The sequence below is a fragment of the Pleurodeles waltl genome, chromosome 3_1, assembly GCF_031143425.1.
Source record: "Pleurodeles waltl isolate 20211129_DDA chromosome 3_1, aPleWal1.hap1.20221129, whole genome shotgun sequence".
In the NCBI taxonomy this organism is placed as follows: Eukaryota; Metazoa; Chordata; class Amphibia; order Caudata; family Salamandridae; genus Pleurodeles; species Pleurodeles waltl.
The window spans coordinates 1785776803-1785803400 of NC_090440.1; the positions used below are offsets into that span (position 1 = coordinate 1785776803).

The following is a 26598-nucleotide window of genomic DNA, read 5'->3' on the forward strand; positions in this document are numbered from 1 at the left end:
ATACTGCTAATCCAAAACTAAGTGCATGTGGCTCTGACTGAAATTTACCTGGTGTTGTATAGTCCTCACTTCTACAAAGCTCTGCTCGGGTATAGTATTTAGTAAAGCAAAGTTCATAGGTCTGCATAATGCAGTGTATGCAGTACTACATTTTGTTGAGCAATGCATTGGTGCTGAATGTTCCTAAATCCTGCAGTTCTACTAAAAATAGTTTAAGACCCCTGCTTACTACTAAACCATCTTCTGCTATCAGCACTCCACTAAAATGGTCATTTTACTGCGTAATCCTTGCTATTTATGGACAGTCTGGTGTTTTGTCTTTCTGTTCTCCACAATGGACCTCCCTAGTTATGGTCAGATGAGTAGGCATAGTTTCAGAAAAAAAAGTCTGCTGCTGATAACCAGTCAGGCCGTCTTTTAGAACTTCTACATACATGACAAGAATGAGGGAGTTACTGACAGGCTAGCACTTGAAACGGTGTCCTCATCTAAGGACCTACCAATGAAGTTGGACTTTGCAGAGTAACCCAGATCTTGCAATACTTTTTTTTTTCACAGATGTTGTACGCAGGGCTGGATTGGCCAAACTGCTACTCTAGCATTGTAAAGTTGGGCTGTTTAGCTCATGGCCTGCCAGTACAGAACTATGAAAGCCTCCAACCCTCGTTCTAGTTGCAGCCATCTTCAGTCTGGGGCTGGTTTTAACATTTTTGCCCGGGCTGATTTCAGTTGCTCTGATTAGAACCTAAATTTCTGTTGAGGTTTGACTCCCACAATATTGTTGGATTTCGCATTGTGCACTGTAATTAATCTGTCAACATCTCACAAACTGGTGAGATGATTCTTTCACTTATTGTACTAGTTCCTTTTCAAGATGATAAAACATTGCTGTTGCCCACAGTCTGTGTTAATGTCTCTGAATACTAGGCAGAGCTGCCCAAGCTGCTGAAATAGAAGCAGCAGGCCAAATCAGTAGTAGTCAGAGTTCAGTGTCCTTTGTTTGTGTCTTGACTTCATCTGTGCATTTCCTGAATACCATCTACCTTTCTTGCAAACCACAGCCATTTGCATGCAACAAATCACTGTGCTGTGCTTGCTTCACCCCAAAGCCTATCCCATTATCTGCTATGGAACCCAGTTATAGTTCAGTAATAGCATAACCATTTCCACAAAAGTGGAAAGATGTGCTATGTAGTTTGTCACTTCCATGTCTTCTGGTAATACTTTAAAAAAATATTGCCATACATACCTGCTCTATCTGTTAAAGGAATTATGGGATTGCGATGGTTATATGGAGTAGGGACGCAGCCATTTCAGGAAATGGGGGACGTCCCTCCGGATCCTGGTGTCGGCATCTCTAGCTGAGCCGCATCTTGGATCTGGCTGACCAAGTGAAATATGCTTAATTTATCCTGGTGTAATTTTCCAACACCAGAACACAACTCAGCAGCTCCCTTGTGGCATCTGCTTTGTGTTTGAAGCAGAAATCTGCACGGAATGAGAGGGATTTCTGATTTCGACTTCCAGCTGGTTGTAAAACAAAGGCCTGATTTAATGGGCCAGGAGCCCTTCTTTTGTTCAAGTATCATCCTGGCTGGGAGCCATCTGGAACCTAACACTTAGACACCAATGCAGTGGAAAGCAACACAGTTACAGCTTCTCTTCACAAGTATTGTAGAGAATATATGATTTGGAAGCAGGTTTTTGACTGGTCAACACAACTATGTGAGATATGTACAACTGTGCATACTCTGTAAGAATACTACTTGTGTCTGCGTGTGTTAGTAATTGCACAAATAAAGATTCAAATAGCACTTACAAACAGTGTCAGACTGTTTTACATCACACATAGAGACATAAAATCATACAAGTGTGTAAATCGATGTACAGGAAATGTTACAAAAGACAATGAAAGTAAGAATCACATATCATCCTTACTTGTAGACATTATATGGTAAGAGTGTATGGTCAAGAGATACACAAAGTCAGCAATTAAAACATAACACAATCATTGGGTTTGTCTGTATTAACAGGACTTTATTACTTCACAAAGGACCCCTTCTTTGCAAACTTAGAATTATAACAAGTTGAGAAAAAACAACAAGGATCGAAACCCATGAGTTGCAGTTTGCATAGAGCTCCTTGATACATGTTCGTAGCTCAGTGTTCTAAATTAGGTTTGCAACTTATTAACTGGAATTAACGAAAGGATCTCTGTCTCAAAAGCAGTGACCCACGTACGTGAAGAACAAATTTATGATCTACGTGTTACGTGATGTGCTTTGCAGCAGCCACATTAATGCTCTATTCAACTTTGAGTCAAAAATGTGAATGGACAAAACACAGAACTCTCCGGAACTACATTAGTCACCAAGGTTATGCTACCCTTATTGTAATCTCAAGAAAATTGCTGGACAGGCAAAGATCTTTGCAGTAGCAGAGCTTTAAATGGGCAGGTATTATCAGGCACTCAGTGCCGGCACGTCTTTCATTTGGAAGGAATAACACTTGCTGTTAGCGTTGCTCTAATGCCTTTAAGGGAGAGTACAGGCACTTCTAATCAGCAAATAGAAACTCTGAGACAAGGAGTGCCTGCACTTATATATTTCCATTTCAAGCACTGAGCAGAAGGTGACTTAACCCTGTAAGATATTTTAAATGCAGCCTTTCTTTGTGACTACTTAAGTGAACCAAAACAGATTAATTGTCACATATGTTTTTCCAACTTCTATGCAACAATTTTTTTTTTTAAAGTGTAAAATGTATAAGTTGGTTGTCAGGCACTGCTTTTCATGACTCCACCCCTTTCCTGCACCACACCTTGACCCCCAATGTATGGTTCCCCGAGGACATTTTTTTCCAGTTTCCCATGCCAGCACTAGATGTATTGGATCAAAAAACTTGAAAAGAAATGTGTCCTAGTGGTACAATAATAAAAGACACTCTTTAACAGCGGATGTGTACTGCTAATACTGAAAATTCCCTGAGCTTTCTAGGACCTTACTTAAAAATACTTGTTGTTTTCTAGGCCTCTCCATATTGCTGCACGGAATGGATTAAAGACGGTCGTTGGGGAATTGCTAACTAAGGGAGCCTCTGTTCTTGCACTAGATGAAAACGGTAAGTAAAGCATTTTAACATATCCTCGCATTAGAACACAAGTAAAAGAACGTTCTGCAAAATAGCAGCTTGGCAGAGAGAAAAATATAATTTTGTTCAAAAAGATACGAGTTTTGTGAGAGTGTGCTGTAAGGCGAAAGACGTTTATCTTTAACCTTTTTGATCTCTGCATGTATGTATGTAAGGACACCTTCAACTCTGAGGACAGCCTAAAACCTTTCTACAAATAGAGGGGAATGTGGTTTTAGACGCACGCACTACCTTCCAAACAAGATCCATCAGTTAATGCCATCTGCGGGGGGGAAATTATTTATTATCTTTATATGGTTTCATTTTGAGTTTTCCGGAAAATAATCCTTTTGGTGCCGACTCTGCTAGATTGTTTCTCAGAAGAAAATGCTTATCCAGCTATTGAAGAGAGGTCAATTCTTACCAAATGTTTCCAAACATGCGGCTCTATCTAGAGCAGTGGTCTCCAAACTCTTTAATGCCGCGCCCCCCCAGTTGAAAAATAAAAATCACTGGGCCCCCCTCAGAATTTTTCACAACTATTTTATGAACATGGCAATGTTTAAATATGTCTAAACCTATTTAAACATTGCAGTTAAGTACTGTTACCTTTTTAAAACTGAAATAACATGCTTCTGCTTAAAACAAAGGCCTGTTATCTGTATAATATTTATTTTGTCCAGAGTCTGGGGCCCCCCCTGGGATCACTTCAGGCCCCCCTAGGGGGGCCCGCCCCCCAGTTTGAAGACCTCTGATCTAGAGTTTAATGGACTGGGGACTTGGTCACAAACATGGCGGCCGTCCGGTTTGCTGTATTACTCGTGCATGATAGTCTTCGGCAGTTGTAACGCAGCCTATGGAACATTTACCACGTTTTGAGTGGGTACATAGTCTGCCATAGTCTTTTATCTTGGCCAGGCTCCTATTCTTATGAGGTACATAATTTCCTTCTAATGCACTATTTTCCAAGGACTCAATTCAGTTCAGCACTGGTGGGAATTCTTCAGATCGTGTCCATTCTATATCCCTTTTCAGACCCGCTGTTGTTCAGTTAGAGGGTTGTGTGTCAATGATGTTGATATCTCTGAAAAGAATTCGATAATAAGCACATCTATCCGGGGCTTCATGGCACTCCTGATCTTCTTTCAACCCAGTGCATACTGGGCCAGCCCATTTTGTGTGCCTTTCTCTTTATAGGGTTTTTATCCTGGAAGGGGAAGTTGGAGTCAGCTATGCAGTGTTTTTGATTCCTCACCAGTCAGGCTACTTGTTATGCCTCGTTACAGTAATTTGGCGCTACATTATGTCTCACTCCTTCCCAACCTCGTTAAGAGTGTCCCTTTAATTGTGATGGGCCCCGAAAAGGCAGCTGCCAAGGCCACCAGAATTACAAGCTGTGGTGAAATGAGGAATGGGTGCAAAAACACAGATATCCAAATCTTATTCTTCAAAACTCCGTAATCCCTTTTATTTCCTTGCCCGAGTTATGTAAGGTCCCCTGATAACAACAGTTCAGAGGACTCCGAAGTAATGGAATTACCCATGTTCTCTTGTAACAAGCCTTATGTATGGCCAATATCAATGACTAAAACTCTGGCTTTCCTTATGGAAAAATTAAGAAGACAATTGCAATCCTCTTCTCGTTAGAATTGTGTGCCAGCATCATATTGCAAGAGTGGGATGGGAGGATGGGTGCTGGTCTTTTTGGCTCAATGCCTGCGCATTGCTGAATGACGTCACAAATACACTCTGCGGAAGTCAGGATCACCTCCAATTTCACATAGTAACCTGCCTAATCAATCAATACATTGAGTGGCCAATATCATAATTTCATTCTAGCATAGTCGAGGCACAGCAAGTCTTCGTTGTAAGCAAGGTTCAGACTATTGATGTGAAAGACTTTTCACTCTGGAAGTAAATCCATTAGCCTTTATCTTAGGCAACAATTCCTCTAAAATGAGTTGAGCATGTTTCCTGCACACTCCAAAGTAGCACCTCGGCCCAGCTAATATGTAGTGAATGATATAGGAGGTTTGGGACAAAAATGGCAAGAGCAGTTATACGATGTAATCCCACTTGACCATCCCTTTTTATTTGGTTTACACCATGGGTAATCTCAAACATTTTCCCAAGAGCGGCAAAGTTTGGTCTGTCATGTGACAGAGGGCTGTATCGATGCCAGCAAAGTGGTGACCCTTGGAGGGAAGGAAGGGCGGTTAGGTGGGTACAGGGGAAGCAGAGCATACACATCTAGTGGCTGAACTGTGTTCAACCAGAAAACCTGGGATTAATCCAAGCTGCCCGATTTACCAAATTGTGGGATCCTAGGCAATTGTTTTATGTCACTTTCCCTCCTTTTTCTTTTATTAGCATATACAAGAGGACCACAAAATATAAGACTACAGGATATTTGTGGTTCAACACCTTCTCCTGTGTTTGATTTAAGAAACTATAATGTTGTTCATGTATAATAGGAACCTAGGCTACATTAAGAGTGCACATGACAACTGAACTTGCCTCTTAGTTCACTATTGGCATTGTTGTCAGGGGGTCAGGATGGAATGAATGTTTCTAAATTCATAGTTGGAAAGTAGCTCTAAATTAATATTTGAAAACTATCACTTAAAAATAATTCACAGTGCACTGATATATTTGTACACTTTTGCTGCAAGATGGCTTTGAAAATTAAGGTGTTCCTACGTTAAGATGTGCAGGACAACCTAGTGACTGTTTTTCTTTAACTTCATTTAAACATTAAATAAAGGCTTGCTTGTATATTTAACAACTTTTTAATGTGAGTGCTGAGTCTGGTGAACAGCAGCCAAGTGCTTCTGTTGATTAGGGGACCGCATGTGAAGGTCAGGAGGGCCGCATGCAGCACCTGGACCATACTTTGAGTATCACTGGTCTACACCAATAACATGCACAAACCTAGAATGGCACAACACTGTTTGAGGCCTACCACTAGTTGTGGCAAATTCCATGTTGGAGGGTGTGGAGTTACTCAAGCCAGCATGAGCATTGACATAAGCTTACAGGTACCATGGGAGCAACATTCTTTCACAAACTGTAATAGCGAGCAGGTCATTTACACTGTTTATGTCCATGATACATTGGAATGACTACCAGGTAGGTGAAAACACAAATAACTGAACATGTGCAACATTATCAACTAAAGGGATATGCACTATATCAACAAAGCATCCTCAGCTGGGCATTGAGTGGGCATTTATTCAGAAGTCGCAGACTAAGACCCATTGTAAACGTTTCACAAAGCAACAACAGGGGCACAAATAGAAGCAAGTTGAACAATGGAGTAGAATGGAGACTATAGAAAGGGACCTCAGAATAGACAATCTTTAGCAACATGGCATCAGGGGCTTTCTCTTAATACACTGAATCGGCCTCACAACAATAGGTTTCTGACTGGGACTTCCTGATAGGCAAGAAGGTCGAACACATACGAGTTCACTGACTGGAGAAGGGTGGGTGCCCTTTTCCCATGTCATTCCTGTTACCGCAGAGTGCTGGGATGGGGGGAGGACCTCCATCTGCCCTTCAGTAACATGGGCATTCACTGGGGGCCTATGTAGCTGAAAATGGCTTTTTCAAACCCGTTGACAAAGGGCATTGTATACGGTACTAGAGTCACCATGGCAGGTGCTCTGGGATAGATACATACTGGGTTCCAGGGGTTCCGGCAAGCACTTAATGAGCATAAAATTTGATATGGCATGTACTTTGTTTCAAATTCTAATGTTATGCAATAAAAGGCAATAAAGAATGGTTTAAAAATATACAATCTTATAACCCATAGCAAGTTGCTACACTTAAGCTCGCCGAAACCACTAACTCAGTTGTTGGAAAAGTAAATCCTCACAATGCGAAAATAGAAATCAGACAAGAGTTTCATGATTCACATCCTTTGTATGATAGATGTTTTCAGGCAGTATGTAGCATTTGACAAATCTATGCAATTAGGCGTGATCTGGACTACTTTTTCTTTACTTTGATTTAATATGATTAAAACAAATTTTGATGATGAGGAAGTAAAAATAGCGCCAAGAAATATTGCATCTGTTTATTAAAATACACATAGGCAATTTGTCCTGGAGGTGCATTGTAGAGTTACCTACAATTACTATAACCCTGATGAATTCAAATACAGCATAATTGTGCAACATACATAGCATGATTACATCACTGCGGTTTGTTTTCAAAACAGGGAAGCCTGTACTAAATGGAATGGACAGCCCCAGTTAGGTAACTCTGCCAGATGGCTCACAACAGGTTAGGAGATATGTCCTTACAATGTATGTGATATTCAGAGTCCCAATTAATGCTCTTTACTAACCCTTTCAATTTACACACATGTATTGTGCATTGTGGGTGCCTTATAGTTGAAAGCCAAGCAAGGGGGTGTTACTTCATTGGTCAAGATGATGGATGTCCTCACCTGAGCTCCCATCAGCCCAACTACTAATCCCCTGTAATCCTAGTAGCTGCTTTCGCTACCTGCAAACGTTTGGGGGGGTCGCAGTGTGGGGGAAGGGCTGATGGCACTTGCTGTTTGGCTATGGATCATCTATGCACACCCTCAATCTTACAGTAAGGGCACAGGGAGAGTGCCCTGCTTCCTCTCCTTTTCCCCTATCTTTTCTTCTCTGGTGCCTTGGATGTGCTAAGTGGTGCTGTTAGGGATGCAAACTGGTGAGTGGTGTTTGGACTCAACTGGTTCCACCCTCTTTTTATATTGCTGGCTGAGCTGACTTGGGTATGGGTCCATGATGTGGGATAGGCCCACCTTCACACAGTCAAAGAGTGATCAGTTCACCAAACCAATATAGGAAGCACAAGGGGCTTCCCAGGACAGAGGTTTGTCCTGACGACCACTGAACACAGGTGATACTGGTGCCAGTCTGCAGGCCATCCAACCCTCTAAGTCTGCTTTGGAGTCCAAGATTGGTGAAGTGGGATGGCAGTGACTCTACTCTGTTAGGACCTCCGTAACGCAGCAAACAGGGTCTCAGAAGCTGAGTGCTGGATCTCTCATCTTGAAGATAGAGGATAGGTTCAAATCAACAATCAAATGAACTGCAGCTGTCAATGTGTCCAAGGCCCTGGAAGATCAGGCCGAGGACACAGACAAAAGGGCGTGGAGAAACAACCTGCTCTTTGTTGGATTCCCCAAGGAGATGGAGGGGCTGACACGAGAGAAGTTCTTGGAACAGTGATTTCCAACATGGATGCCCAAGGTGTGCCTGTCCAGTTGCTTTTTCATAAGAGGGGGGCCAAAGGTCATTGAGGCAGAAACTGCTACTGGTTGCTCAACCACAACTCATAGCCGTGAGGCTTCTCATCTACTAGAACAGAGACGAAATCCCTCAGAGTACATGAGTAGTGGGGACCTCATGTTTCAGTCTGCCTGTATTTTGGTCTTCCCAGACCACACACAACAGGGGTATCGTCAACAGAAATCCTATGAAGCTGTTAAACAAAAACAAAGAGCAATGGAAGTCCAATATGTGTTACTATACCCAAAGGAATTCACAACTCTAAATCATTCTTTTTTTAATCCACGAAGCAGCCTTGGATTTGGTGAATGAGCATAGAACAGTTCAATTCAACCTATTTCTACCCTGGGGGGCATCGGAATGCTATGCTCCTGTGGTGGAAGAGGGTCAGGGAAGCAAGCAGCAGGGGCATAGCAAGTCCCAGCCAATGGTACCCCGATTCCCCTGAGGCAGATGAAGACTGATGATGGGCTGAGTGGGGCCCAGACTCTAGCTATGAGTAGAGATCTACCCCACTCCGGCCACTAATTAGGCAGACCCTACTGGAGAAGACCTGCCTGCATAACTGCATTCTGTTTTAAAAAAAAGTTCTATAGGCCAGTAACACTGTATCGTGAATTTAAATGTCTGTTTCTAGCAGTGATTAGCTGGGAGAAAGAGAGAAGGGTTTGGGATTTGTTTTGGATAGAATATTCATCTTGTTTTTAGTTAGTTATTTAGTGTTAGGGTAACAGATGCTTCTGGGGTAGACATATGGAGTGGGAGGTTCTTGGGGAGGTGGTTTTGGGGTGTTTGTTTTGAGTCATTTTCACTGACTTTCAGGACAGCAACACCTCTACCCCGCTGCATGGGGTATATCTCACACATGGCTGGCGTACCACTTGCAAACAAAGCGCAAGGGACTACTCTCACCACTGCATGTCATTGATCACAGTCATCTCCTTTTACCATTGGCAACGGTACTGATTTATACTTTTATGTCATAATGCACAACATTACAGTTTTGACTTGGAACAGGAACTGCCTAAATGAGTGTATCAAAAGAGGGGTGGTTCTCAAATTTGCATGACAATTTGCACAATCAGTCCTTATGGTGTAATATCTCCATCTAATGAGATCTAAGTGCCCCTTTCTTGCTCAAATTGAATTTGATAGGGTGTGCCAGCAGGGCACACAGGAAGCTACACAGTCCTTCCTGAACTGGAAGAAGGGCTCTGTAAAGTTGCCTGGCTCTCTGTGGGCAGTGGAAGGGGCAATATACAGGTGATTGCAAGATCCTTATGGGGGGGAAAAAGGAAAGAGAATACCAAATGCTTGACCTAGAGAAACATAAACTGCCTAAATGAGTGTATCAAAAGAGGGGTGGTTCTCAAATTTGCATGTCAACTTGCACCATCAGTCCTTATGGTGTGATAACTCCATCTAATGAGATCTAAGTGCCCCTTTCTTGCTCAAATTGAATTTGATAGGGTGTGCCAGCAGGGCACACAGGAAGATCCTGAGGGTTACCGATGCTTCTGCATAAACACCTGCCCTAGCGGTCTCCCGCAATAACTTTGACCCCCTGGGAGGTATATGGCCCTTGAGGGATCGCGTGAGGGTTGTCAGATAAACCTGTTGTGCACATATGTCCCTTAGATGTTAGCCAGGTCCACTCTCAGGTAATCCGTCAGATAATCCCTGGATTCCCTCAGGGCCTTACTGTAGTTGGTGGCAACCTAAATAATGTAGTGCTACCACATAAGACTACACAGGCCCTACAGAGGTGAGACAGGATTGTGGGTGGCAATTGTCAGACTGTATGTGGGGTTTGGGTTTGTGACGCCTCGTGAGTGTGGAACTCGCAGACTCATATATGCATGCATACATCAGCAGCACACCATAGAATGTCTAGTATTTAGTATTGATTTACTGCTTCTACCGGCCACTGGTATGATTTACACAATGAGCACCTGCATCCTACCACAAGATATCTCTGATCATTTTCCATTGATGGTTCATCTTTGGGGGAGGTGGGGAGCATTCAACCTGGCTCCTTAATGTTTGGTGCCTAAACAATCAACATTGTATGCAATGCCTTGGACAGGATATACAGGCCTTCCTGAGCTGGAACCAGGGCTCTGTAAAGTTGCCTGGCTCTCTGTGGGCAGTGGAAGGGGCAATATTCAGGTGACTGCAAGATCCTTATGGGGGAAAAAAAGGAAAAGGAATGCCAAATGCTTGACCTAGAGAAAGGCATCTTGAACTTGGAACCAGAGCACAATGGCCACCAGAACGAGGAAATACAACACTTCTTAGTGATCGACAAAGTGTCTCTGACACAACTCTATCTTGAAGAGGCTTGTCAATTTTGGGTAGCCTCTACCCAGAGGTTATATAAATGGGGAGACAAGTCTGGTAAACTGTTGTTTGACTAGCCACCAGAGATCTGGCCACTAGACTTGTTTCCTCATATCCTAGATAGTGAGGGCAATCATGTCTGTAGGAGAGTGGAGATTTCTAGTATGTTTGCGCACTACTACTGCTCCCTTTGTGCAGTGCATGAGTTGATCTCCCTCTGTTGTAGCTGAGTCCATTGAAAGAAGGGCTCTGGAGCAGTCAATTACACAACCTAAGATGGCATTAGTGCTGAAGGAGATGAACTCCAGTAAACTGCTGAGGCCACATGGACACCTGGTTAGTACTACTGTAGATTCCACCCCTACTGGATATACATTTCAAGGTGATGCAGATGGGCTGTTTACCTCCTTGTCTAGATTTGGCAACCACTGTGGTGCTCCCAAAACCGGGCCAATCACTAAATCATTGTGCGACTTATTTGATATCAATACTGAAATCAATTGTATGCCAAGATCTTGGTGAATAACTAATTCACCTGCTTCCCCGTTTCGTCCCCTTGGACTAATGTAGCTTTATACCCCTTTGCAGTACAAGTTCTGTAGGGGTAGAGTGCAGATTACACTGGTGTATATGCACTGCCTCCCAGCTGTAGGTGATCTCTTGCTCATAGACTTTGAGAAGGTATTCGAGTCTCTGTATTGAGGCTTCCTTGAGGGGGGTGCTCCTGCAGGTGGGCTTTAGATCTAAGTTTAAATCCTTTGTGTGTGTTATGTATACTTGGCCGCAGGTATCAGTCCGAGTAAATGATGTTCTTTCTTCCCTGGTCCCAGCCTGTACGGGCACTAGGAAGAGCTGATCTCTGTCACTCTTTTTTGTGCTAGCCATCGAGCCTCTTGCGGTATGGATTAAATGTGACTCCCAGGTCTAGGGATTTAATTGGGTGCTGGCAACAGAACAAAATCACCCTAAATGCAGATAATGTGCTTTTATTTCTCTCCCAACCACGCTTTTTTGAGCCTAGTTTGGTACAAATGCTGTACTTATTCAGCACAGCGTCTGGTTTTCAGGTGAACGGGACAAAATCCGTTTAGTTCCCTTAAATGGAGCTTTGGTTGAAGGAGAGTGGGGGTCATGTCTGCCGGTCCGTAGGCTGAGCTTTCAGTACCTGGGAATCCAAATTGCCCTTGATCCAACCATCATGTAGAGTCCTCTTGTTCTCTGCCAGAAAATGGATCTTGTCAGATGGGCCCCTAAATACAGCCCATAGGAGGCCAAAGTCCTTATGGGGCCCATTGGGTAATGTGGGATTCATATATCACTGGTGATCAATTTTGCGGACCTGTTTGAGGTCTTGATAGTCAAATGAGCTGGCAAGTTTGGGCCACTAGATGACAGTGACTGCTGAGATGCATGTATGGCCCCTTCAGTACTCACCATCCCTTCATCACTCCGGCTCATACAGCTTAAATGTCTTCAAGTGACCTATCGCCTGGGAGGTTATGACATGCCCCAAAACGTTGGATGCTTTAGAGCTCTTATTGCTCCCAGTAAGTAGGGGACTATCAAATGAGATGGGACTGTCCGATCATTGTGGAATATTGGTGAAAAATCTTCTATGCTCTGTTGAGAGTCCTTGCCCGGCAGATTGACTCTGTCCCCCAAGACAGAGGCATAGCTTGGGGGGGGGGGGGGGTTTGGGGTGTTACTCCTCCACTAATAAATGCATGTTCGGTGGCATGTGTAGCTGCAGATACACATGCTGTGCATAGTCCGCCGTCTGGTGTTGGGTCGGAGTGTTACAAGTTGTTTTTCTTCGAAGAAGTCTTTTCGAGTCACGAGACCGAGGGACTCCTCCTCCTTTGTTTCCATTGCGCATGGGCGTCGACTCCATCTTTGATTGTTTTTTTTCCGCCATCGGGTTCGGACGTGTTCCTTTTCGCTCCGGGTTTCGGGACGGAAAGATAGTCAAAACTTCGGAAAACTACGTCGGTATTGTTTCGTTCGGTATCGGGTTAGATAGAATCGACACCGAATCGTGAAGAGCTCCGGTAGCCCTTCGGGGTAACTTCGGCCCGACTGCGTGTAACATCGACACCGATGGAACGGACCCCGTTCCGATTCTGTCCTAAATGCCACAGCAAATATCCATATACAGACCAACATTTGGTCTGTAACTTGTGCCTGTCGCCCGAGCACAAGGAAGAAACGTGTGAGGCCTGTCGTGCGTTTCGGTCCCGAAAGACGCTCCGTGACCGAAGAGCCAGAAGGTTGCAAATGGCGTCCACGCCGACAGGACAACGAGGGTTCGAGGAACAAGGAGAAGAAGAGGAAGCCTTCTCCATCCATGAATCGGACTCGGAGGAGTTCGACGTCGACGAAACCGTGAGTAAGACGTCGAAACAAGCACCACACGGGAAAACAGACAAGGCCCAGGGGACGCCACTGCCAACAGGCCATGGCTCAACCCATAAAATAGGTGACCGTCCATCGGCACCGAAAAAGGGCGAACTGGTGCCGAGATCGTCCGACTCGGGTCAAGACACAGGCACGCAGCAATCTCTGGACCGAGAAAGTGCTGCCGAAAAGGGTCGACGCCGAGACAGCGGAACCGAAGCTGCTCGACGCAGAGACAGCGGCACCAAGGAAGATCGACGCCGAGAAGGCTCGACTACAAAAAAGAGAAAATTCTCCTCGGAGCCGAAAACAAGCAAAGACACAGTTTCGGTGCCAAAACGCCCAGCAACCGAACCGACTGCCAGCTCGTATTCAGAGGAACAATCACTGTCCTCTCAAATGCGCAAACACAGATTTGAAGAAGAGTTACAATCCACTGACGTAGACCACACTCAGAAGCGGATCTTCATACAGAGTGGGACAGGGAAGATCAGCACTCTTCCCCCAATCAGGAGGAAAAGGAGACTCGAGTTCCAAACACAGGAACAAACACCACAAGCAAAGGTGGTGAAGAAAGTAACTCCACCACCCTCTCCTCCACCTGTAACTCATACATCACCGGCACAAACTCCGTCACATTCACCAGCTCATACCGCCATGAGCCAAGATGACCAGGACGCTTGGGACCTATATGACGCCCCAGTATCAGACAATAGTCCTGAGTCGTACCCTACCAAGCCCTCATCACCTGAGGACAGCACAGCGTATGCACAGGTGGTAGCTAGGGCAGCAGAGTTCCATAACGTGTCGTTACACGCAGAACCTGTCGAGGATGACTTCCTTTTCAACACCCTCTCCTCCACCCATAGCTCCTATCAAAGCCTGCCTATGCTCCCGGGAATGCTAAGGCACGCAAAACAGATCTTTAAAGAACCTGTCAAAAGCAGAGCGATAACTCCACGGGTGGAGAAAAAATATAAAGCACCGCCCACGGACCCTGCTTTTATCACATCACAACTTCCACCAGATTCAGTTGTAGTAGGGGCAGCTCGCAAGAGAGCCAACTCGCACACATCGGGAGACGCCCCACCTCCGGACAAAGAGAGCCGCAAGTTCGACGCAGCTGGAAAGAGGGTTGCTGTACAAGCTGCAAACCAGTGGTGCATCGCGAACTCTCAGGCGCTCCTAGCGCGATATGACAGAGCCCATTGGGATGAGATGCAGCATCTCATCGAGCATCTACCCAAAGAATTACAGAAACGGGCAAAACAAGTAGTTGAGGAGGGACAAAATATCTCTAATAACCAAATACGCTCCTCTATGGATGCAGCGGATACTGCTGCAAGAACAATAAATACCGCGGTAACCATAAGAAGGCACGCATGGTTGCGCACATCCGGGTTTAAACCCGAGATACAACAGGCAGTGCTCAATATGCCGTTCAACGAACAACAATTGTTTGGACCCGATGTGGACACGGCAATTGAGAAATTGAAAAAGGACACTGACACAGCCAAGGCCATGGGCGCACTCTATTCCCCGCAGGGCAGAGGCACTTTTGGCACATTTCGCAGAACACCCTTCAGAGGGGGGTTTCGGGGTCAAGCCACACAAGCCAGCACCTCACAATCAACACCGTCTACCTACCAGGGACAGTACCAAAGGGGAGGCTTTCGGGGCCAGTACAGAGGGGGACAATTCCCTAGAAACCGGGGAAAATTTCAAGGTCCCAAAACCCCTACAACCAAACAGTGACTCACAAGTCACTCAACCCCTTCACACAACACCAGTGGGGGGAAGACTAAGCCAATTTTACAAAGCTTGGGAGGAGATAACAACAGACACTTGGGTCTTAGCAATTATCCAACATGGTTATTGCATAGAATTTCTCCAAATCCCTCCAAATGTCCCACCAAAAACACAAAACATGTCAAAACAGCATATAGACCTTCTAGAATTAGAAGTTCAGGCATTACTGCAAAAGGACGCAATAGAACTTGTACCACGTACACAAAGGAACACAGGAGTTTACTCACTGTACTTTCTAATACCAAAAAAAGACAAAACACTGAGACCAATCTTAGATCTCAGAACACTAAACATCTACATCAAATCGGAACACTTTCACATGGTCACGCTACAAGACGTATTACCACTTCTAAAACAACAAGAATATATGACAACCTTAGATCTAAAGGACGCGTATTTCCACATACCGATACATCCCTCGCACAGGAAATACCTAAGGTTCGTATTCAAGGGAATACATTACCAATTCAAAGTGTTGCCGTTCGGTATAACAACCGCACCAAGAGTATTTACAAAATGCCTAGCAGTAGTAGCTGCACATATCAGAAGGCAGCAAATACACGTGTTCCCCTACCTAGACGATTGGCTAATCAAAACCAACTCCCTAACAAAGTGTTCACACCACACAGAGTATGTCATACAAACCCTCTACAAACTCGGTTTCTCCATCAACTATGCAAAATCACACATTCTGCCGTGCAAAACACAGCAATACTTAGGAGCGACAATCAACACAACAAAAGGGATAGCCACTCCAAGTCCACAAAGGGTTCAACATTTTTACAAGGTTATACAAGCCATGTATCCAACACAAAAAATACATGCAAAGATGGTATTAAAACTCCTAGGCATGATGTCTTCATGCATAGCCATTGTGCCAAAACGCAAGACTGCACATGAGGCCCTTACAACAGTGCCTAGCATCGCAATGGTCACAGGCACAGGGTCACCTTCTAGATCTGGTGTTGATAGACCGCCAAACATACATCTCGCTTCTATGGTGGAACAGTATAAATTTAAACAAAGGGCGGCCTTTCCAAGACCCAGTGCCACAATACGTGATAACAACAGATGCTTCCATGACAGGGTGGGGAGCACACCTCAATCAACACAGCATCCAAGGACAATGGGACGTACATCAAACGAAGTTGCATATAAATCACCTCGAATTGTTAGCAGTATTCCTAGCGTTGAAAGCATTTCAACCCATCATAACCCACAAATACATTCTTGTCAAAACAGACAACATGACAACAATGTATTATCTAAACAAATAGGGGGGAACACACTCGACACAGCTGTGCCTCCTGGCACAAAAGATATGGCAATGGGCGATTCACAACCACATTCGCCTAATAGCACAGTTTATTCCAGGGATCCAGAATCAACTAGCAGACAACCTCTCTCGAGATCACCAACAAGTCCACGAATGGGAGATTCACCCCCAAATTCTAAACACTTACTTCCACATTTGGGGAACACCTCAAATAGACCTATTTGCAACAAAGGAAAACGCAAAATACCAAAACTTCGCATCCAGGTATCCACACAGGCAGTCTCAAGGCAATGCTCTATGGATGAATTGGTCAGGGATATTTGCATACGCTTTTCCCCCTCTCCCTCTCCTTCCATATCTAGTAAACAAATTGAGTCAAAACAAACTCAAACTCATACTAATAGCACCAACATGGGCAAGACAACCCTGGTACACAACACTACTAGACCTGTCAGTAGTACCCCATGTCAAGCTACCCAACAGGCCAGATCTGCTAACACAACACAAACAACAGATCAGGCATCCAAACCCAGCATCGCTGAATCTAGCAATCTGGCTCCTGAAATCCTAGAATTCGGACATTTAAACCTCACCCAAGAATGTATGGAGGTCATAAAACAGGCTAGAAGGCCATCCACTAGACACTGCTATGCAAGTAAATGGAAAAGATTTGTTTGCTACTGCCATAGTAATCAAGTTCAACCATTACATGCATCTCCAAAGGATGTAGTAGGATACTTACTACATTTGCAGAAATCAAATCTGGCCTTCTCTTCCATAAAGATACACCTCGCAGCAATTTCGGCATACCTGCAGGTTATCCATTCAACTTCACTATTTAGGATACCTGTCATTAAAGCGTTTATGGAAGGCCTAAAAAGAATTATACCACCAAGAACACCACCTGTTCCTTCATGGAACCTCAACATCATCTTAACAAGACTCATGGGTCCACCTTTCGAACCCATGCATTCTTGCGAAATGCAATTCTTAACGTGGAAGGTTGCATTTCTCATTGCCATTACATCTCTAAGAAGAGTAAGCGAAATTCAAGCGTTTACTATACAGGAACCTTTTATTCAAATACACAAAAATAAGGTAGTTCTAAGGACCAATCCTAAATTTTTTCCAAAAGTTATTTCACCGTTCCACTTAAATCAAACGATAGAACTACCAGTGTTCTTTCCACAGCCAGACTCAGTAGCTGAAAGGGCACTACATACATTAGACATCAGAAGAGCACTAATGTACTACATTGACAGAACAAAACTAATTAGGAAAACAAAACAACTGTTTATTGCATTTCAAAAACCTCATACAGGAAATCCAATATCAAAACAGGGTATAGCCAGATGGATAGTTAAGTGTATCCAAACCTGCTACCTTAAAGCAAAGAGAGAGCTGCCCATTACACCAAAGGCACACTCAACCAGAAAGAAAGGCGCTACCATGGCCTTCCTAGGAAATATTCCAATGAACGAAATCTGTAAGGCAGCCACATGGTCTACGCCTCACACATTTACTAAGCACTACTGTGTAGACGTGCTATCCGCACAACAAGCCACAGTAGGTCAAGCCGTACTAAGAACTTTATTTCAAACTACTTCCACTCCTACAGGCTGAGCCACCGCTTTTGGGGAGATAACTGCTTACTAGTCTATGCACAGCATGTGTATCTGCAGCTACACATGCCACCGAACTGAAAATGTCACTTACCCAGTGTACATCTGTTCGTGGCATTAGTCGCTGCAGATTCACATGCGCCCACCCGCCTCCCCGGGAGCCTGTAGCCGTTTGGAAGTAATCTTCAACATTTGTACATTTGTAAATATATTACTTAAACTTTATTTTGTACATACTTATTCAGTCAGTCAGTCAGTCAAAGTACTTTATTTCGATAAATAAATATCATAAAAAGACATAAAAACAGTACAATCAAATATTACAGGCAATCAACAATTCATATTATCTACAATGTTTAAAAAGGGGGGTCAGTAAAATAAAACATCCTAAAAACATAATTTAACGTGAAACATTAATATTCTCCCAGATTCGCAAAAATTACCTTTCCTATAAAAAGTTAATTAATCACTCAATTAATTACAATAAAATAATCGGATTGATGGCGAACTTCTTTTTATTAACCCTAACAGCTCCCACTAAAAAAGTAGCAACATGGAACATAATCCTAGGGGTCTGCAATAACTGTAAGAACAAGAGGGCAGGTTTGGCCTGTATAAACCCCTCCTCCTTTAAAATTGGGAACAAATATTTCTTTCTTAAGGCCGCGTAATGGTCACAAAATAACAAAAAATGCATTGTATTCAGGATCGAAAAATTATCACAATTACACGGCGTTCCTTTTTCCAGAGGAGACCAGGTTTGAAAGTGGCCAAGAGTTAGATGGATCAGGTTAAACCGAAAACGTGTAAGTAGAAACCGGTGGAAGGGTTGATTTACAATAGACAAATATAATTCAGGTCCCACATAAGTACTCAAAATGATACTGGCCCGCACCGATGGTTTCTCATATTCAGCTTGTTCTCTTTCTAAACATAACAGATCTTTCATCATGCTTTTAATCAGTCCAATATCTTTAACAGTTATTGATTCCGGGGAGTAAAAAAGATCCGATCTCCCTAATCTAACAAAACAATTTTTGATATAAACTAGCCACGCTATTTTATTTACTTTATCCAGCTGCAGGCAATCTTTTAAAATAGAGTGGTTGAGCGGAATTTCTTGATTCAGCCAGATCTTTAGCCAGGCTAGAACGGGGGCCAGTTTGATCAAGTCTGAAATGAAGCCCACACCCAATTCAGTATGGACAATGTGTGTGGAAGTAGACTGGGGAAGAGAGAGAACCGATCTTAAAAATTTATTTTCCGTGATCTGTATACTTTCCATAGAGCAATAGCCCCATATCGCACTTCCATGCGTTGCTATTGCAAGGCATTTTGCTTCATAAATTTTTAGCAAACTAACAATTGGCCTCGCCCCGAGTTTATTCATAAAACCCCGAAGAGCAGAAGACGACTTTACAAGGGCAACATTTCTATTTTTTATCTGGGGGCCCCAGGAACCTTTCTCATCGAAAGTGATCCCTAAGTATGGAAATATTGCTACTCTACACAGTTCTTGCCTCCCACAAGTAAAAATTTTGGGGAGTTTATTTTTATTACCCTTACCCATGATCATAATCTGGGACTTTTTAACGTTGATCTTTAAATCCAGGGAAGTCATAAAAACCTCAAAGGCGTCCAATAATCGTTGAAGACCAACACCAGTACGAGAAAGCAGGACAGCATCGTCCGCGTATAGGAGAACCGGAATACCGAGTTCTCCTATCCGTGGGGTGTCCTGGGTAGCATCTTTTAGTGTGGATTCCAAGGCATTTATATAAATAGTAAAAAGGAGGGGAGCCAGAATGCACCCCTGCCTGACTCCCCTTTCTGAGTTAAAGTGGCTAGTGCATCGCCCCGCAGTAGTAACTCTAACAGAAGCTGTTAGGTCAGTATGTAAATCTACTAAGAGGTTAACAAGAGCCTTGTCCAGTCCCATGTCAAGTAAGATTTTCCATAATTTAGATCGATTTACAAGATCAAAGGCTAACGAGAGGTCCATGAACCCCAGATACATGGAACCCTCCTTCGCCTTCGTGTATTTCTCTATTAATAAATACAAATTCAAGCCTTGATCTATAGTACTCCTTTTAGGTCTAAAACCATACTGCACATCTGCTAGGACCCCTTTCTCTGTTAACCAATCGTTCAGTTTATTTAGAATAACTCGACCTAAAATTTTCACTGAGGAATCAATCAGTGAAATCGGCCTGTAACAAGATGGGTCTTGCCTATTACCCTTTTTAAACACTGGTATAATTATAGATTTCTTCCAGGAAGACGGGATTTTATCAAATGCAAGATTATTAAAAACCTTGCATAATACCTTAGACCAAAATTTCGGAAAACTTTTAAAAACGTCCCCAGGTACCCCATCTGGGCCCGGGGCTTTGTTTTTTGTGATTAAGTCTATAGCCCTTTCAACCTCTGCAACTGCAAAAATAACTGCATCCTTGTCAGGGGAGATTTCCCCAACTTCATCTGCTAAAATTCCACCAGGAGGACCAATATTAGAGTATATCTGACTAAAGTGTTTTATCCAGCCCTCATCTGGAATGTTTGCCTCTAAAGGAGTATTGGTTTCATCAGAAAAAAAGGGCTGATTTATTATTTTCCAGAATAAACCACTGTTTTTTAGGGTATCTGGATCCAAGAGTTGAGCCAAGGCGTTATCTTTCAGAGTCCTTTTCCTCTCTAGAATAGTTATTTTATACACTTTCCTAGCATTTACTATTTTTGATCGATCTTTAGGAATAGTTTTTAATGCCTTTAGTAGTACACCATGTGCTTTAGAGCATTCCTTATCAAACCATCTATTGCCCTCTAGCGCCTTCTGGCTAGATTTAGCCTGGAGATTACAATTAATTTCCAAGCAAATCTGATCAAATGCTACTATAACCTCCTTAGGATCTGGATTTTCCGCTAGACATATAGAGATTTCATCCTCCACTTTAGATAAAACCTCCTGAAAAAAGGTTTCAGGGACTATTTTTGTCCACTTCAACCTACGATTCTGGTCTTTGACTTTAAGGTTCAAGCCCCCACTCTCTGCGACTAATTTGAGAGAAATCAGTTCAGTGTTCTTAAAAACAAGTACAACAGGATTATGATCACTAAAAACTGACACCTCAGTACAATAATTTACAACACTATTTAACAAAAAAGAAGACAAATAAATATAATCTATAATAGTACCATTTTCTTTGCCCTTAAACGTAGGGGACCTACTATTCCCGTCTCCACAGCCAGACTCATATAAATTCCATTTAGCGAGGAAAAACTCAAGATAATCCCCCTGCCTAGTATGTTCTGGATGAGCAGTTGAGGAAAAGGGAGGGCCTTCCTCATCCCTCCTAATACATGGTAGGGTACATGGATGTATGTTAAAGTCCCCTAGTAATATTAACTCAAAAGTATTAACATTTATACTATAGACTGACAAACATTTATCCAAGTCATCCAGGTTTTGACTGGTACAATCATTAGCATGCGAGTTATAAAAATTTATAAAAAGGATCTTACCCTTATCCTGGGTGGAAAGCTCAACAATTAGACAATTTACTGAACCCGAGGGGCATTGAGTTAAGGTGCCTTTCATATCCAGTTTAAAAAGGCTTAATAGTCCCCCCTTAGGTCTTCCTGCCACACTGTTTGTAGCTGGAATGCAAAAATGACAAAAGCCATCTAAAGAAAAGCTATTCGTTTGATCCCAAGTCTCTTGTAAAGCAATGACGTCAAAAGATTTTAGAGTCCTTTCCCATTCGGCTATCCCAGACTTGCTCTTTAAACCAGCAATGTTCCATGTAGCAATCTTGATGGACGATGCTGAAGACTGGGAAGAATTTCCCAAGACATTTGGCAGTCAATCATTTTCCTCCATAGAAGATAAGGCAGCATACCGATTGTGAAGAGGTAAAGTGTTAACGGTCTGCCTGTAAGTCAGCGATGACGACTTGACTCCCCCCTAATTTGAGACCGGGACATATTTACAAATACATTCGGGGTACAGGCATCCATACCTCTTCCGTTCTCATTTGAACATTGCCCTTGCACATACAACGAGCTACATTGAGTATTGGCCCCATGATTATAAAAAAAGCCAAGAGGTCTAGCTAGAACCGCATTTTCTAGAGTTGGCAAAATTGCAGCTCTCAGAAGCACTGTTGCCACGTGTTGTGGGTGTTTAAAATTTATAATAATACAGTCTCCACCTCTATTTTTAGGGCCATTGCCAATCCAGCTAACTCTGCGGATAAATAAAATGTCATTTGCAAGGGCACAAGGAAATCCACAGTTCTTATTCAACCAAGCAAGCGTCTTGTTTTTAAGAGCAGGATACGTTTCTATCCCAGAACCATTCAAGCACAAGTCAACCTCTGGGACATTTATTAGAACCACAGTATATGGTGCACAATCTGGCGGGAGATTAATAGAATTATGTCGCCTAGTTATACTTCTTCTATCAATGACTGTCCCTCCTATAGTGTCCTGAGTACTCCTTTGTATTGATCGTGGTCGACTAAAAGTATTTTGTGCACTAGCCGACCCTACTGGCGATGTAGACGAGGATGAGGCAGTCGGCACACTTACAGTCGGTGGGGCCTGAACAGTAGCCCCCAAGCCCTCCACCCTATTACTGACTATAGAGTGTGTAACTGAACCCACTGGGTGGTTATCCATAGAGCCTATTGAGTCTAAGTGAGTACTCAGTGGAACAGTGGACCGAGTCAGACAAGATTCTACAAGACCTTCCAATCTAGTAACCCTAAGAAGCACTAATTCTACCTTGGCCACCAAGGGACTGATCAGTACTTCCAATTTAGATTAAAAAATTGTAACCAGAAGATCAATTTGACTTGAGTGCAGACTAGTCCCCTCAATAATAGTGGTGGGCTCAGGGACATTTCCCCTATTGGTAGCTGTTGGGCCAGCTTTTTTTGGCTTCCGACACACTGCTTTCTTGACAGGCCCCTTCCTACAGGCACGTACCGCTCTCCTAGTGGGAGATTGAGTAAGAGGAGACCTTAATGGTAATGTCCGATCCTGTACTTGAATAGGTTCGGAACAACAAACCTGCTCTACCACAGAAACATCAATGTTCGATGGCATCTGTCGCTGTAGATACGCATGTTTTGCAATAGCTCGCCATCTGGTGTTGGGCCAGAGTGTTACAAGTTGTTTTTCTTCGAAGAAGTCTTTCGAGTCACGGGACCGAGTGACTCCTCCTTTTGTGTCCATTGCGCATGGGCGTCGACTCTATCCTCAATTGTTTTTTTTCCGCCATCGGGTTCGGACGTGTTCCTGTCGCTCCGAGTTTCGGAACGGAAAGATAGCTAAATTCGGAAGATTTTCGTCGGTATTGTTGCGTTCGGGATCAGCGTAGTTAGATTCAACCCCGCATCGAAGATCGAAGAGCTCCGGTGCCCTTCGGGGTAGTTTTTAGATCCCCGTCGGGGCCTGGTCGGCCCGACCGCGTGCTGAAGAACGCCGATGGAACGGACCCCGTTCCGTTTCTGTCCCAAATGCCACAACAAGTACCCCAATACAGATCAACACTTGGTCTGTTACCTGTGCCTGTCACCTGAGCACAGTGAAGACACCTGCGAGGCCTGTCGTGCGTTCCGGTCCCCAAAAACACTCCGAGACCGTCGAGCCAGAAGACTTCAAATGGCGTCCGCGCCGACAGCCCACCGAGAGTTCGAGGAACAAGAAGAGGAAGGTACCTTCTCGATCCACGAATCGGACTCCGAGGAATTCGATGACCCACAAACCGTGAGTAAGACGTCGAAAACAACACATAAGAAGATTGACAAGGCCCAGGGGACGCCACTGCCACCAGGCTATGGCTTGACCCATAAATTCGGTGACCGACCGTCGGCACCGAAAAAGGCCCAAACAGTGCCGAGACAGTCCGACTCCGGTCGAGACACCGGTACGCAGCCTTCTCGGGACCGAGAAAGTGCTGGAGACAAGCATCGACACCGAGATAGCGGTGTAGACACGGCTCGACGCCGAGACAGCGGCACCGACGAAGATCGACGCCGAGAGGTTTCGGCCCCGAAAAAAAGAAAAGTCAGCTCGGAGCCGAAAAAAGATGCAGACAGGGTTTCGGCACCAAAACAACCTGCAACCGACCCAGTTTCAGGCTCTTATACAGAGGAGCATTCACTAACCTCCCAAATGCGAAAGCATAGGTTCGAGGAAGAGCTGCAATCTACCGATGTAGACCATACGCAAAAGCGTATCTTCATACAGGAGGGAACAGGGAAAATAAGCACCCTTCCCCCTATTAGAAGAAAGAGAAGACTGGAGTTCCAAACTGAACAAACACCACAAACAAAGGTGGTGAAAAAGGTTACTCCACCACCCTCTCCTCCACCTGTAATTCACGTCTCACCAGCACAAACTCCATCACATTCCCCAGCTCACACCACCATGAGCCAGGGTGACCAGGATCAGGACGCATGGGACTTATACGACGCCCCAGTGTCAGATAACAGCCCGGAGGCATACCCTACAAAGCCATCTCCACCAGAAGACAGCACTGCGTATTCTCAAGTGGTGGCTAGAGCAGCACAATTTCACAATGTAAGCCTCCACTCAGAACAGGTCGAGGATGACTTTTTATTCAACACCCTCTCCTCCACCCACAGCTCCTACCAAAGCCTGCCTATGCTCCCTGGTATGCTCCGGCACGCAAAAGAAATTTTTAAGGAGCCGGTCAAAAGTAGGGCAATCACACCAAGAGTGGATAAAAAGTATAAGGCGCCCCCTACAGACCCTGTTTTCATCACTGCACAGCTGCCACCAGATTCCGTCGTTGTAGGAGCAGCTAGGAAAAGGGCCAACTCCCACACATCTGGGGATGCACCACCCCCGGATAAAGAAAGCCGCAAGTTCGATGCAGCTGGAAAGAGAGTCGCAGCACAGGCTGCAAACCAGTGGCGCATCGCCAACTCTCAAGCACTACTTGCGCGCTATGACAGAGCCCATTGGGATGAGATGCAACACCTCATTGAACATCTACCCAAAGACCTACAAAAAAGGGCAAAGCAAGTGGTTGAGGAAGGTCAAAACATTTCAAACAACCAGATACGCTCCTCCATGGACGCAGCAGACACAGCTGCAAGGACAATTAATACATCCGTGACCATCAGAAGGCATGCATGGCTACGAACGTCTGGGTTTAAACCAGAGATACAGCAGGCAGTTCTCAATATGCCTTTCAATGAAAAAGAACTGTTCGGTCCAGAAGTGGACACAGCGATAGAAAAACTTAAAAAGGACACGGACACTGCTAAAGCAATGGGCGCACTCTACTCCCCGCAGAGCAGAGGAAACTACGGCACCTTCCGCAAGACACCCTTTAGAGGGGGGTTTCGGGGTCAGGCCACACAAGCCAGCACCTCACAGGCAACACCGTCCAGTTACCAGGGACAGTACAGGGGAGGCTTTCGGGGCCAATACAGAGGAGGGCAATTCCCTAGGAATAGGGGAAAATTTCAAAGCCCCAAAACCCCTGCAACTAAGCAGTGACTCCCATGTCACTCATCCCCTCCACACAACACCAGTGGGGGGAAGAATAGGTCATTATTACAAAGCATGGCAGGAAATCACTACAGACACTTGGGTTCTAGCAATTATCCAACATGGTTATTGCATAGAATTTCTACAATTCCCTCCAAACATACCACCAAGAGCACAAAATTTATCACAACATCATTCCGAGCTCCTGGAGACAGAAGTTCAAGCACTATTGCAAAAGAATGCAATCGAATTAGTACCAAACACACAAATAAACACAGGAGTTTATTCACTGTACTTCTTAATACCAAAGAAGGACAAAACGCTAAGACCAATCCTAGACCTCAGGATAGTAAACACATACATCAAATCAGACCACTTTCACATGGTCACACTACAAGAAGTGCTACCATTGCTCAAACTACACGACTACATGACAACCTTAGACCTCAAAGACGCGTATTTCCATATACCAATACATCCATCGCACAGGAAATACCTAAGGTTTGTATTCAAAGGAATACATTACCAATTCAAAGTATTGCCTTTCGGTTTAACAACAGCACCAAGAGTCTTTACAAAATGTCTAGCAGTAGTCGCTGCACACATCAGAAGGCAGCAAATACATGTATTCCCGTATCTAGACGACTGGCTAATCAAGACCCATTCGTTATCAAAGTGCTCACACCACACAAATCAAATCATACAAACCCTCTACAAACTGGGGTTCACCGTCAACTTCGCAAAATCCAACCTCCTGCCGTGCAAAGTACAACAGTACCTAGGAGCCATAATAAACACAACAAAAGGAGTAGCCACTCCAAGTCCACAAAGAATTCAAAACTTCAACAACATCATACAACGCATGTATCCAACACAAAAGATACAAGCAAAGATGATATTACAACTCCTAGGCATGATGTCTTCATGCATAGCCATTGTCCCGAACGCAAGACTGCACATGAGGCCCTTACAACAGTGCCTAGCATCACAATAGTCACAAGCACAGGGTCACCTTCTAGATCTGGTGTTAATAGACCGCCAAACTTACCTCTCGCTTCTATGGTGGGACAATATAAATTTAAACAAAGGGCGGCCTTTCCAAGACCCAGTGCCACAATACGTAATAACAACAGATGCTTCCATGACAGGGTGGGGAGCACACCTCGATCAACACAGCATACAAGGACAATGGAACGTACATCAAACA

General features: G+C 44.1%; 1 protein-coding gene across 11 annotated transcripts in view; it reads left to right on the plus strand.

The window, feature by feature from the left end:
* Positions 1–26598, plus strand: part of ANKRD44 (ankyrin repeat domain 44) — a 618040-nt gene that overhangs the window by 569190 nt on the left and 22252 nt on the right. For all 11 annotated transcript variants that reach the window (XM_069225839.1, XM_069225843.1, XM_069225840.1 and 8 more), the window contains one exon: positions 3029–3120. In XM_069225839.1, coding sequence (XP_069081940.1) covers positions 3029–3120 — 92 coding nt within the window. The remainder of the gene's footprint in view (positions 1–3028; positions 3121–26598) is intronic.